The sequence below is a fragment of the Dromiciops gliroides genome, chromosome 4 (assembly GCF_019393635.1).
Source record: "Dromiciops gliroides isolate mDroGli1 chromosome 4, mDroGli1.pri, whole genome shotgun sequence".
Taxonomy (NCBI): Eukaryota; Metazoa; Chordata; class Mammalia; order Microbiotheria; family Microbiotheriidae; genus Dromiciops; species Dromiciops gliroides.
This window is the reverse complement of record NC_057864.1, coordinates 43,580,346-43,594,425: the sequence shown is the minus strand read 5'-3', so window position 1 is coordinate 43,594,425 and position 14,080 is coordinate 43,580,346. Positions and strand designations below refer to the sequence as shown.

The 14,080-nt window shown below is 39.2% G+C and overlaps 1 protein-coding gene across 1 annotated transcript in view; it reads right to left on the bottom strand.

Moving 5' to 3' along the window:
* SYDE2 (synapse defective Rho GTPase homolog 2) overlaps nucleotides 1-14,080 on the bottom strand; it is a 78,872-nt gene that overhangs the window by 20,543 nt on the left and 44,249 nt on the right. Inside the window, exon 4 of the mRNA XM_043963017.1 lies at nucleotides 9,446-9,572. Within this exon, the coding sequence (XP_043818952.1) occupies nucleotides 9,446-9,572 (127 nt within the window). The remainder of the gene's footprint in view (nucleotides 1-9,445; nucleotides 9,573-14,080) is intronic.

Below are 14,080 nucleotides of genomic sequence, written 5' to 3'. Positions count from 1 at the left end.
ATACATTTCTTTTTTAAATCTATGTTGTTTGTTGGTGTGTTCCCCTTGCATCCACCTTGTTTCTTCTGACAAATCCCATTTTCCCTTCCTAAGTGGAGTTGTTTTCCTCTGTTTCTTCAAAATTTCATTCTAGAGCCCCCACCCACGCTGTAGAATTAGAAGATAAATGGGGATTATGTGCATCTAATATCACCAATAAAAGTCTAGTATCCAAAATATGCAAGGAATTAGAAAATATATAATACCAAGTGCTTTTCTCAATAGACAAGTGGTTAAATTATATGGGCAGTTTTCAAAAGAACTGCAAAGTATAAATGAAAACAAAATGTTTTCCAAATCCCTAACAATATGAGGAATGCAAATTAAAACAGCTCTTTTGTTTCACTGTATACTGTGCAAATTGGCCATGATGACAAAAAATGAGAACAATCCATGTTGAAGGGACTGTGGGAAGATAGGAACACTAATATACTGTTGATGGAACTGTGATGTCTCAATTTGGATATTAACTTGGAATTATGCAATAAAAATGACTAAACTGACCAGTGATCTTCTTACTAGGAATATACACCAAGAAAGTCAAAGAAAGAAACAAAGTTAGAACATACAGTTGGGTAGCACTGCTGGTGAAGATGATGAAGGCTGAATGACTGAGAAATGAATTATCCCTCACAGCTCATGGAAGAGACGTGGAAGGCTACGGTGCAGCATAGACATTGCTTGATGAATGCCGTTGCTTAACAGCTTTTCTTTGTCACAAGGCACGGTTCAATCAGGGGTGATATGTTTGAAATGACATGACTCTTCCCCTCAGAGATGGCTGAGGGGGAAAGACTAGAAGCAAGACTAGGAGTCCAGGGGGCATCTCTATGCCCAGGGCTCTTGGGTTTGACTGTACTAGGCTGTCTCCATCAGGACGGGTCAGAAGAGAGTGGACCTGTTGATGGTAGTGTTTTAACTTAATTGGTATGTGCCACCTCACGTCTCTTCCTCGGAATATCTGCCTGATACTCTTAATTTTAAACAAAACTTTCCAGATGTCTTAGTGTTCAAATACTCAAGTAAAACATATAAAAATACTCACTTATATTTCAACTCAATTAAAAATTATATAAGCTAATTCATATTGGTAAAAATCTCATTTAAATCATGAGACTACTATTCTCACTATTAAACTTCTAATTTTAGCCTGTCTGTCTTCGATAAATAGCAACATTCAGTATAAACAAAAGACAACTAAGTTCCAATGAACAATCAGGAAGAGGAAATAACATTTTCTGGATCTGCCAACTAAAGACACCATTAATCCCCCAGGGCAGAATAAAAAATACCATCCATTTTCTTCTTTGACAAAGCAAGACTTGTTAGTTCTTACAAAACTCAATATGATTAGCTGTACTCTATAATGTAATTATAAAATTAAATTTGGACTTAAAAGGTTTTTTAATATGGTATTCCTTCAATCCTTCAAAAGATCGGTGACTACATTGGCATGGGTACACCCCCTCCATCAACACAGATCACAATCTCTTTCTATTTCAGTAATAATGATGAATATAGCACTTTAAAGTTTAAGGAATAGCTTCTGTACAATCCTGCATGACACAGTGGAAAGAGTACTGTACTTGGAGTCATGAAACCTGGATTCCAATCCCTGCTCCAAAGTTTACTAGCTCTGGTGAGGAGGAAAGGGAGGGCAAGGCAGCTTCTCATCTCTCTTCTTGTCCTCCTATAATTCTGCAACATACAAGTTTGATTGTGTTGGGATGATTGTTCTTTCCCTTTATGTTGCTGTACTCATTGTGTATGTCTTCCTGGCTCTGCTTTACTTCAATTTGCTTCTGTTCATGCAAATCTTTCCATGCTTCTCTGAATTCATCATGCTCATTGTTTCTTTCTTTTTTGTGGGGGTGAGGCAATGAGGGTTAAGTGACTTGCCCAAGATCACACAGCTAGTAAGTGTCAAGTGTATGAGGCTGGATTTGAACTCAGGTCCTCCTGAATCCAGGGCCGGTGCTTTATCCACTGCACCACGTAGCTGCCCCCATGCTCATTGTTTCTTACAGCAAAGTATCCCATTATATCCATGTACCACAGTGTGTTTGTCTAATCATTGATTTATTATTCGATTTGTACACCAGAGCTTGATTAATTGATTATATAAGCAGTATATTATTCTATTTCACAGATGGAAGAAATTGAAGCAAAAAGAAGATGTAAGTGACTTGCCCAAGGTCAAACATCTATACTAGTGTAAGAGGTGAAAAATAAACCTAGGTCTTCATGACCCTAGTCTTTCCACTATATCATGCTGCTTTATGATAACTGTGTCACAAGGTTGCTGTGAAGAAAGCAATATTTCTCTTTCGTGACAAATACACTGAACAAAATGAAAATAAATGGATATTCATATAGAGAGAGACCAAGGGAGGAGGATGGACCATGATAATCAACAAAAAGATTTACTGTGCTCTTACTATATGCAAGGCAATATGTGAGGTATAATAGATATAGAAAAAAAAAAAAACATGGGTTTCCACCATCTAGGAGTTATATTCTGGTTGAAGAGATAAAACACAGATAGATATGTATGTGTTCCAATACTCCAGTATATTTGATTTCATTTCTAACAATGCAAATCACAACCTATTCCAGTATGACCCTCCTGTGTAAGCCTTATTTATGTTGTCCAGGAAGCTCATTAGGGAAGGTCCAACCAACATATGAGGAGACTTCCTCAAGTTCTCCTGACACTGTAAGTATATATAGGTTCTCTATCAGTTGTACTTCATTCTCCTTACATGGCTGAGCCATTTCTTTTTTGTGTTTCTGTTATACACTTTTCTAATGACATCCTTCACATAACTTTTTCAAGATTCCACATCTGTAATGTGTTACACCTTGCTCAAGTCCACGGCCCTTTGGGTGACCCTCTTTGGACAGTATAATCTTCCATGACTCAAAATCATGTAACAGCATTAAAAGAAGATTGATACTAATAACAAGAATAGTCTTTGTTTCATGGAGAAGCTTGGAATCATTTAAACTGTAATTTACCAAAGGTAACCCATCTTATTTTCCACTTCTTGGCTCAATTCACTGCATATCTATTTATGGTGACTGCCCAACATTGATGAACAAGCTCTATAGATTGCCAATCCACGCAATTCATGGCCTGGACAAAAGACTATGAATATACTCAAGAAAAAATAGCCATAGCAATAGTTTTACATGATATAGAGTAGCATTACTCAATCATATCATGTAAGTCCATAGAAGGCCAAAAATGAACTATTTGTCCCTGTGTCCTAAACATTATAGTGGGTAACAGCATCTTAGATACAATCTTTTGCTCCAGTTTCATATATTGTTGGGAAATAACAATTCTATGGTTAAAAAGAGGGGACAGGGGGCAGCTAGGTGGCATGTGGATAAAGCACCAGCCCTGGATTCAGGAGGACCTGTGTTCAAATCCAGCCTCAGACACTTGATACTTACTAGTTGACCCTGGGCAAGTCACAAACTCCATTGCCCTGCAAAAAAGGGGGGGCAAGGGGGGGACAGAATTATCTTCTTTCATACTACTAAAGAAAGACTTAAAGTTTTTAAAAGATTAAAAGTCTGCTAGCCTGTCAAGCATTTAAGTATAGGTAAAATTGGGGGCAGCTAGGTGGCGCAATGGATAAAGCACCGGCCCTGGATTCAGGAGGACCTGAGTTCAAATCTGGCCTCAGACACTTGACACTTACTAGCTGTGTGACCCTGGGCAAGTCACTTAACCTCAATTGCCCCGCAAAAAAAAAAAAAAGTATAGGTAAAATTTCCTCTAAGATACAAGAACATATATGTATAGCCATGAAGAAGTCTTTCAAGTGGCAATGGTTCATTGAATCCTTTAAGTCATATATTTGAGATGAAATCAGAAATTAAATATGTATATGACTTCTAGAAGTTCAGTTCTTGGTTTTGCTACTGTATCAGGTAAATTATTCTAACCAACAAACATCATGAGACTAGAGCCCCTTAACTTGACACCTCAGTTCAATGATGTACAAAAACAAAAACCCAAAACAAAAATCCAACCATCTGTCAAAGAATGAAAAAAATTTGAGGTTAAGAAAGAAAAGCAGCATCATATTACAAAAAGTATTTTGTATACAGGGCTATTTCTATTTTCCAATGAATGACTTAGTGTTTTGCTGAATTGGTCATTCCAAATTCATAACAAATAACCCAATTATAACAAATGGTTATAGAGATTTTGGTCCAATAATATTCTCTATGATGAAAGTATCAGATACTATGCTTTTTTCTTTAACCTGGTGAGGGCTCCTTAGAGACACATCATGGTACCCTAGAAAGAGCACTTTATTTGGAGTCAGAGGAATTGTTTATATTTCTAGTTTTGCTGTTTACTGTCTCTGTGCTCCTGTTCCTGGGCAAGTCGTTTAACCTTTCTTGGCCTCATTTTCTTTTTTTCATAAAATGAAAGAACTGAACTACATTACACTTAAAATTCCTTTCCAGCTCTAAGTCTATAATGACATACTTTTTATCTTGCCATTAAGTAGTTAGCACCCTTCAGTTCCTCTCATTAAGTCACCATGACCCCACCAAATCTAAAAACGAATTCCCTCCATGCTCTTCATATAGTTGGCTCCCTCCTACCTTCCCAGTCTTCTTACACCTTACCCCCTACCATGTACTCTTTCATCAGGTGACACTGGCCTCCTGGCTGCTCCATGAACAAAGCACTCCATTTCTTGGTTCTGGGCATTTTCTCTGGCTGTTCCCCCATGCCTGGAATGCTTTCTCCCTCTTCATCACCATCTATTTGCTACCCAGGCTTCCTTTTAAGTCTCAAGTAAAACCCCATCTTCTACAGAAAGTCTTTCCCAAGCCCCCTTAATTCTAGTGCCCTCCCTCTGTTAATTATTCCCTATGGCTTGTTTGCATATCTTTGTTGTCTTTCCCATTAGACTGGAGTACCTTAAAATTCAGAACTATCTTTTACTTCTCTCTCCAGAACTTAGCACAGTGATTGGTACATAAAAAGAGCTTAATAGATGTTTACTGACTGAATGATTGACTCAAATTCAAACTAAAACTACCCATAAGATCAAAGAAGTTTAAAGGAAAAAAGGGATGAGAATGGTGCATGCTATTCCCTGCCTGTCTCTTCTAGGTAAGGAAGGGAACCATGTTCAGAAAGAAGGCATCGGGCAATTTTTAACTGACTTTGTAGACCAGGCATGTGCTTCCTAGCAATGTATTCATTATAAAACAATTCCCATAAAGTTCAATAAATTGGGCGTTTTTCTGTTTTAGTCAATTATAAAATAATTCATCATACCATTAAATCAGACAGGGGAGTCTGGTCTATTACAGAAAAAGATTCTACATACTATATATTAGAGACAATACACAATACCTTTGACTTTGTTACCTCTCACTCAATTAGAAAAGATATTAAAAGATATAAAAGATATTTTGAATGTTTAAGGCAAAGACTAACTCGAGTTTTAGGTAGCATAAATACATGATCATGCTTCCCGAAGTCGTCCACATTTCTTGATGTTTATAGTTAACAGGCCTGTGTTCCAGATGAATGGGAAACAATTTGACATAAAAGTTTTTTAGAAATAGTGGAATGTGAAAGGCAGTATGCCATATACATAGAATTGGCCTCAAAATCAGAAAGAGCTGAATTTAAGTCTTGATTCTGACATATACTGGTGGTGTGATGCTAGGTAAATCTCTTAATCTCTCAGTGCTCCCAGACAACCCTCTAACATCGTATGTTTCAGAGTACCAATCTGCATTGGGGGAAAAAGAGTTCCTCACTTGGAGCTCCCTACACCAAGGAAATAAAATATCTGGTTAAAAAAAAAAAAAGTAGAGGGGGCAGCTAGGTGGCGCAGTGGATAAAGCACTGGCCTTGGATTCAGGAGGACCTGAGTTCAAGTCCTACCTCAGACATTTGACACTTAAAACTAGCTGTGTGACCCTGGGCAAATCACTTAACCCTCATTGCCCTGCAAAAACAAACAAATAAAAAAGGTAGAAAGCTGGATAGTTTTACATATATATAAAAAAGGAAAAATATAACAATAAAATATTTAAATTTCTTAATTAGCACAAATCAACTTTTTCCTTCAAAGAATCATTTTATAGTAAAAGAGAGAAGCATAACCTATGAACTATATCACTTGTATATGTACTTACTTGTTAAAGCTCTATTTATTGAGTATAGCAAACAACCTGAAGAATTCAATCCCACCCTCTCATTGTCAGTAAATAATCTTGCTTCTTTACTGAAAAGACAAAGGCTGTCTAATCTTCTTCAGCCCCCCTCAACTCTACTTTAAAAAGTGCACGCTCACCATTTTTTCTTTCTCTCCTCCCATGAAGTATTCCTCCTCCTCTTCTAAGAGGCTAATGCTTCTAAATGCACCTCTGATCCCATCACCCGGCATCACGTCCCCTCCCAAATTAGTTTTGCTCTAATCGTGCCACTCCATTGCCCACAGAATCAATGGCTCCCCACTGCCAAAACAATCAATTCCAAACATTTGGGCCAGACATTTAAACCCATCATTTCATTATACAAATCCTACCCTGGGATGTATCTCCTTAGCTTCACTTACTCATTGCTCCCCCCAGATCCAGAATGATCACCTCAACATCCCCCAACAAGCCCAGTGCTTTTCCTCCTCCGAACCTTGGCTCCCATCCTTTCCTCTACCTGGAACGCTCAATCACCAGAATTCTGTTCATCAAAATCCAACCTCTCCTTTGAGACTGAAGCCAAGTCTATCTCCCCCATGGAGCTTTCTTTCCCACCCCAGCTAGAAATGATCTCTCGTTCCTCTGAACTCCCAAGGCTTTGGGGGCTTTCCTCCCTCTGCATTCTCATGGCATGAGATATCTTCAATGCCATTCTTCACCTTCTGCTTTGTCTAGTAACTATTTGCTTGTGTATCCTGTATCAGTGACTTACAAAAAAGGTAGATTCCATGCTTAACGAATCTGCAGATGACGCAGAGCTAGAAGAGATAGCTAGCATGCTGAATGACAGTCAGGGTTCAAAAAGATTGTGACAAGCTAGAACAATGCACCAAATCAAACAGGATGAAGTTTAAGAGGGAAACCTGGGTTCAAAAAATCAACTCACAAGTAAAACATATGGTAACCTTGGTTAGAGAGTAGTTCCTCTAAGAAAGATCTGGTAAGACTTAGTGAATTGCAAACTTAATGAGTCAAAAGCACAACGGGGTAGCAAAAATAGCTAGTAGGTCAAATGAGGAGAGGCACAGTGTCCAGGACTAGTGAGATTATAGACTCACTATATTCTGGTCTGGTCTGGTCTGTTTGGAGAACTGAGTTCATTTCTGGGTACCCTATATTAGTAAGGACATTGAGTCAAAGGGCTATGATGCTATCTATAAGGAGTGGATGAAGATTTTGAGGATGTTTATCCTAGAGAAGAAAAGAACTAGGAGAGTATTAAAAGGTCTCGGGCAGAAAAGGAATTAGGTTTGGCTAGGAATCAACCAATGACTAGAAATTACAAATAAGGAAATTTAGGCTTGTTACAAGAAAAAGCTTCCTAACAATTAGAACTCTTTGTTCTGTAAAATTGCTTCAGTCCTAGAACTTGTATTTCATGATCTCCTCTCACCCCTGGTGCCCTTACCTCTGACTAAAGGACAGTGAGCTTCTCCCACAGCCTCCATTTAAAGAGGGCGCCCAGGGGCAGCTAGGTGGCACAGTGGATAGAGTACCAGCCCTGGAGTCAGGAGGACCTGAGTTTAAATCTGGCCTCAGACACTTAACACTTACTAGCTGTGTGACCCTGGGCAAATCACTTAACCCCAATTGCCTTGCCAAAAAAATAAAATAAAATAAAGAGGACTCCCGAGGCAGCTCTCTCTTCATTTCCCACCTGCCTGCACTTTTCTCCATTATGCCCCTGACCAGGGTCCCCTTTCCCTTCCCTGTTTTCAGCTTTGTTTTCTGTGTTCTCTTCCTCTACTAAACTGTAAGCTCCTTGAGGGCAGGGGCTCTTCTTTTTCCATGTCTGTATGCTCAGAGCTTAGCACAGTGCCCAGCACAGAGTACGTTCTTAAGAAATGCTTACTATCAAAAAGTAAAACGCACTGCCTTAATGGCCGAGGGCTCCCCTTTGCTAAAAACCTTTTTAAAAATCCTTCATGACCACTTGTCGGGAATACTATGCAGTGGGCTCCCGTTCACTTAAAAGTTGGACCACATGGATTCTGAGCTCCTTCCACCTCTGAGGAGATTCTGCGATTCCACTAGACTGCAAATTCCATTTTCCACACTAGCCATTCTATCCCACTAAAACAGCCCCTTCAAAAGGTCACCATGGACTTCTTCCTAATAACCAGATCCATGGTCTTTTCTCTATACTGACCTTTCTGGATACTGTCTCTTCCCTTAGCTTCTAAGATAACATATGTCTCCAAGTTTTCCTTGAGTATCTCAATGATTTCACCTGTCTCTTTCTAGCTTCTTGTCCTTTTTCTGATCCCATAAGGTGATCTCCAAGATTCTGTTCTCATACTTCTCTCTTGCCTTTGCCAATCTCTTTTATTTCCATGGCTTCAGTTATTTCTTTAAAATCATAGCATCATAGAGTGAAATCTCTAAAGTCAATCAGTCCAACCTATTTTTGTTTGTTTGTTTGTTTGTTTTTGTTTGTTTTTGCAGGGCAATGAAGGTTAAGTGACTTGCCCAGGGTCACACAGCTAGTAAGTGTCAAATGTCTAAGGCCAGATTTGAACTCAGGTCCTCCTGAATCCAGGGCCAGTGCTTTATCCACTCTGCTACCTAGGTGCCCCAGTCCAATCTATATCTGAAAAGAAATTTTCTCTATGTCATCACTGAAAAATAATCACTACTACCTTCTGAAGCAGTCTTTTTGGCTTCAGGTGACCACAAATTGTTAAAGCAGTTTATCCTAATACTGAGTCAAAAACTGTGCTTTATAAATTCTACCCATTGTTCCTAGTTCTGCCCTCTGGCGCAAAGCAAAACAAGCTACTGCCCTACAACCCTTAAAATACTTGAAAAGCACTAATCTGCCCCACTCACGTCCTAGAAGCCATCTCTTATGTAGGCTGCACTGGGGAGGCAGTGAAAGCCAGTGGAAAGAGCAATGACTCTAGAGTCACATCCTACCTCAGGACCTTGGACAGGTCACTTCAATTTCCTTGGGGCGCAGTTTCCACATACATAAAAACAAAGGAGTTTGACCAGATGACTTCTAAGGTCCTTTCTGGCTCTAAATTGATGATGCAATGATCTCAGGGCACCCTATTGCTCCTTGCTAGTGAGCTAGAAAGCGATAGCCAGAAAGGACGATTCCATTTTCTCTCCTAAGATTTGCATAATAAGTTTATATAAAAAGGAAATATATTACCTGTGATTACATTTATGTCTGGATATTGATTTTCACATAGACCAACGGCCTTGCTATCCTTCTCAAATGCTTCTCGAAGTTCTTTCTTGACTGCTGCTGAACCACATAATCGGTATAGGCCTATTACCTGGAAATAAAACCAAGGCCACATTATGGTAAAACATGATAAAAAGAAAAATAAGTATTATTGCATACATGGTTGACATTAATATTACAATGAAATATTTTACAATGGCATTAAACTTTAAAATTCCTCAAAAACAAGATTATTAATTTCACCAAAACCTATTTTAAATTCTTAAATCATTGTTTTGCAATATCTTTTCCATAGTTGTTTTTTTAATTTTTATTTTTTCAGGTGGGGCGCGCAGGGCTGATGCTTTATCCACTGCACCACCTAGCTGCCCCACCCCCCTAGTTCTTGATATATGTATCTTCTTCACTTCAAATTCCTTTCCCCCAAGCCTATGCACTAAACAAATATCCCTGTGGTCAGTTACTTAAGACTTGCTGTATTTTACTTAAGATGTACACAGAGCTGTTGTATGTCAGTCATATGGTGGTGTTATTTTGACATTCCTTGAACTAATCCATCTTAGACTGGTTCTAAAAAAACCCTGTTTCATACTTCATTAAACTGAATCTCATTCTATAGTGTTACAGTAAACTTGTATAGGTGTATTACTTATGCTGCTGGATCCACTTAGTAAATCTAGCAAAACTACCATTTAATTAAGGTTATGTAAGTGAAGAAAAGAGCAGATTCAAGTACTTATACTCTTTCTTTTTAGTTTCCTATTATTTAAAAAAATAATAATGAATTGAATCTAAGGTAAAAAGTTCCATAGACAAAAATACATAATATAACCTAATTTATTGAGGGAAAGTAACACGTTTTCTTAAAAGAGAAATTATGCTTAATATCTACTAGGCTTAACGGTTAAATCTTCATAAGGATGAAGAGAAACAAGCTGACTATCTGGGATGTTTTTTAAGCCTCTGCCAAAGTTCTACAACAAAGACTAATTTCAAAATTGAGTCAGTGGATTGGAGCTAGGCTGCATTATAGAAAGAAAGATACTATTTTGCAAGGATAAAAAAAATTGGCTGAGATACAAGAAACAAAAATAGGAGGGATAAAAAGGCATGTCTTGAAAGAGGAGGGTAAGTGGTAAGGTTCCACAGGGATTAGTGCCTAGAACTGTTCTTAATTAAAACATTTACAGTGATTTGGAGGAAGAAACATACTGCAAAACATACAAGTTTGAAGACTTCAATCATCAAACACAAAGCTAAAAAAAATAAAATAAAACACAAAGCTGATAAAAGGAAGATTGCAAGGAAGATTTCTGAGGCTGAATCAATGGGTAGAAAGTGCCAAGTGGGCTTCACAGTGGACAAGTCATTAGACATAAACAGAAGAAAACAAAATTCAACATACTTAGTGGGATCCAAGTTGTTACAAATCAAGAAAGGAAGCTAAGAATCACTAAATACCGCTTCCTTAAAAACAGAGCACCTCAATGCACTTCTACAGTCAAAAAACACAACAAAAATCCTGAGGATCTAGAAATATATTAGAATCAAAACAAAAAAAAAATCACTCTTCCAAGGTAGAAAATTCCTTGGTACCAAGCTATAAAACTTTCATGTATCTACATCAAGAATACTTGATAGGGGGCAACTAGGTGGCGCAGTGGATAGAGCACCGGCCCTGGAGTCAGGAGTACCTGAGTTCAAATCTGGCCTCAGACACTTAACACTTACTAGCTGTGTGACCCTGGGCAAGTCACTTAACCCCAATTGCCTCACTAAAAAAAAAAGAAAGAAAAAGAATACTTGATAAGCATAAACAACACCTTCTGGTCAAAACTCTATGGAAAGGGGGGCAGCTAGGTGGCGCAGTGGATAGAGCACCAGCCCTGGAGTCAGGAGTGCCTGAGTTCAAATCCGGCCTCAGACACTTAACACTTACTAGCTGTGTGACCCTGGGCAAGTCACTTAACCCCAATAGCCTCACTTTAAAACAAAAAAACACCTCTATGGAAAGGAATAGAGAGATAAGGCCATAAATGAAGAAAAACAAAATCTGAGCAGCCTCTTTTTTCCTGGCACTGTTTCTGATTTTAGGGCTGCTGCCGTTCTAAGAACTATAAAAAAGCCTCTGGCTTTTGAAGTGAAAGAGCACCAGAAAGACCCACAGCCCAAGAAGACCTGTGCAGCCTTGGGCCGCCTAGCAGGGCTCTGCATGGCCATGGTGTTCCAACAGAGCAGGGCACAGAAAAGTACTTCCCAAGAGGGCAGTCATTGTATGTCCACTGGAGTCCAGCAGGAAGAGCACCATGGTGCAATCAGAAGACGGCAGTCGCCCTGCAATGCCAGAGCTTTGAGCAGCCTATCAATGGATGATGACAACAAAGATGATGGTGATGATAACTAGCACTTATATGGTGCTTTACAAAAGTCATTTCATTTTCCTCAAAACAACCCTGGGAGGTAGATGCTATTATTAGCCACCTTTTATAGTTGAGAAAACTGAGGCATAGAGAAGTTCAAGTGACTTTCCCAGGGTCACCCAGCTGGATTTGAACTTAGATCTTCCTGAGTTCAAGGAATACCCCATAATCACACATGTTCCCTACATGGGTGTCTTATATGTACCCACTCTTCACACACAGATGGTGTGTATTATTGTAGCAGAGGGGGACCCAAGTATATGGAGAAAATGTCTTCTTGCTCCTCTTCTTACTTTGCCATTTCATTAAATATCCTCACTTCACAAAAATGCTGTACACATTTCTTGTCCCCACTTATCAATCAATCAACATTTATTAAGCACCTGCCATGTGCCAGTCCCTGTGCTAAGGTCCAGGGAAATGAAAAGAGGCAAAAGAGAGTTCCTCACATCAAGGAGCTTACAATCTAGTAGGGAAGACAACATGCAACCAAATATATACAAAGCAAGCTATAGGCAAGATAAATAGGAAATAACACAGGGAAGGAACTGGAATTAAGTGGAATTTTGGTTGGTAATTAAAGGAAGCCAGACAGGTCAGTAGGCAGAGCAGATTATGAGCATTACAGGCACGGGGACAACCAGAGAAAATGCCCAGTCAAGAGATGGAACATCTTGTTTGCATCATAGCAAGAAGTCCAATTTCACTGGATCAAAGAGTCCATGTCATGGAGTAGGGTAAGAAGGTCTTAGGTTATAAAGGCTTTTGAATGCCCAACAGAGCGTTTTGTATTTGCTCGTGGAGGCAACAGGAAGCCAATGGAGTTTACTGAGTGTGGGATGGAAGGTGACATGATTGGATCTGCGCTTTAGGAAAATCAAATTATTGGTTTAATTAAGGATGGAATGGAGAAGGGAGAGACTTACACCGGCAAACCCACCTGAAAGCCATCCTAACAATCCTCGTGTGAGGTGATAAGGGCCTCCATCAGGGTAGTGGCAAAGGCAGAGGAGGAAAGGGCAAGTATACAAGAGATTTTGCAAAGGTAAAACAACAGACCTTGGCAGCAGATTGAATATGAGAGGTACAAAACAGTAAGGAATCCATGATGATTTCAAGGTTGTAAGCCTGAGGGACTAGAAGGTACCATCCTCTACAGCCTAGCTTCTTAAACTATGGTCGTGACCCCATATGGAGTCACGTAACTGAAAATGGGGGCCGTGAAAAATGTGGCAACAGTAAAAGGTTATGTAGGCCTAGTTTATAGACCTATAGACTCAGGGTCATATAAACATTTCTCAGGCAAAAAGGAGTCGCAAGTAAAAAAAGTTTAAGAAGCCCTGCTCTAGAGTAATGGAGGAAGATAAGTTCAGTTTGGGATGTGTTTGAGTTTAAGTTTACTGGACATCCCATTAAAGATGTCTAAAAGGCAATTGGAGATGCGAGACTGGAAGTCAGCAGAGAGGCTGGGGCAGAGTCCTCAGCTCAGCACTGAGATGGATGACTTTAGAGCTACCATACAAGAATTCATTGGTGCAGGTATTCCTCCTCCACTAAAGCAAATCACAGTGCTTGTGGACCTCTGAGGCAGAAAATAACCCAGCGGTAAAGGGCTTCTCTGAATTCAGGTTGGCTGGTCTTCAAACAACATCTAGGCCTGCTTTCTGCAACCTTTCCACTTTGGTCAGAACTTATGACGCAACTTTACTTAGTAACAATAATAATACTTTACTATTTTTTGGTGGGGTGAGGCAATTGGGGTTAAGTGACTTGCCCAGGGTCACACAGCTAGTAAGTGTTAAGTGTCTGAGGCCGGATTTGAACTCCAGTCCTCCTAACTCCAGGGCCGGTGCTCTATCCACTGTGCCACCTAGCTGCCCCAATATTTTACTATTTTAATAACTCGAAAAACAAAATGCTATGGAACTTAACATATTAGCATACTGATTATATTTCTGCCCTGATTGTTCCTGCTAGCAGGAACAAACAGTAGATATAGGCTCATTTGTCCACTACTATGGTCACTAATAATGTCTATAATTAATATCTATGTTATATAACTTATATATTTATATTATACATAACTAACCCTAATTTCTACTATTCATTTGATTACTGATAATAAGCAAAATGAATAATGACAACAATGACAAGAATGGCACATGGAGGGGTACATTGT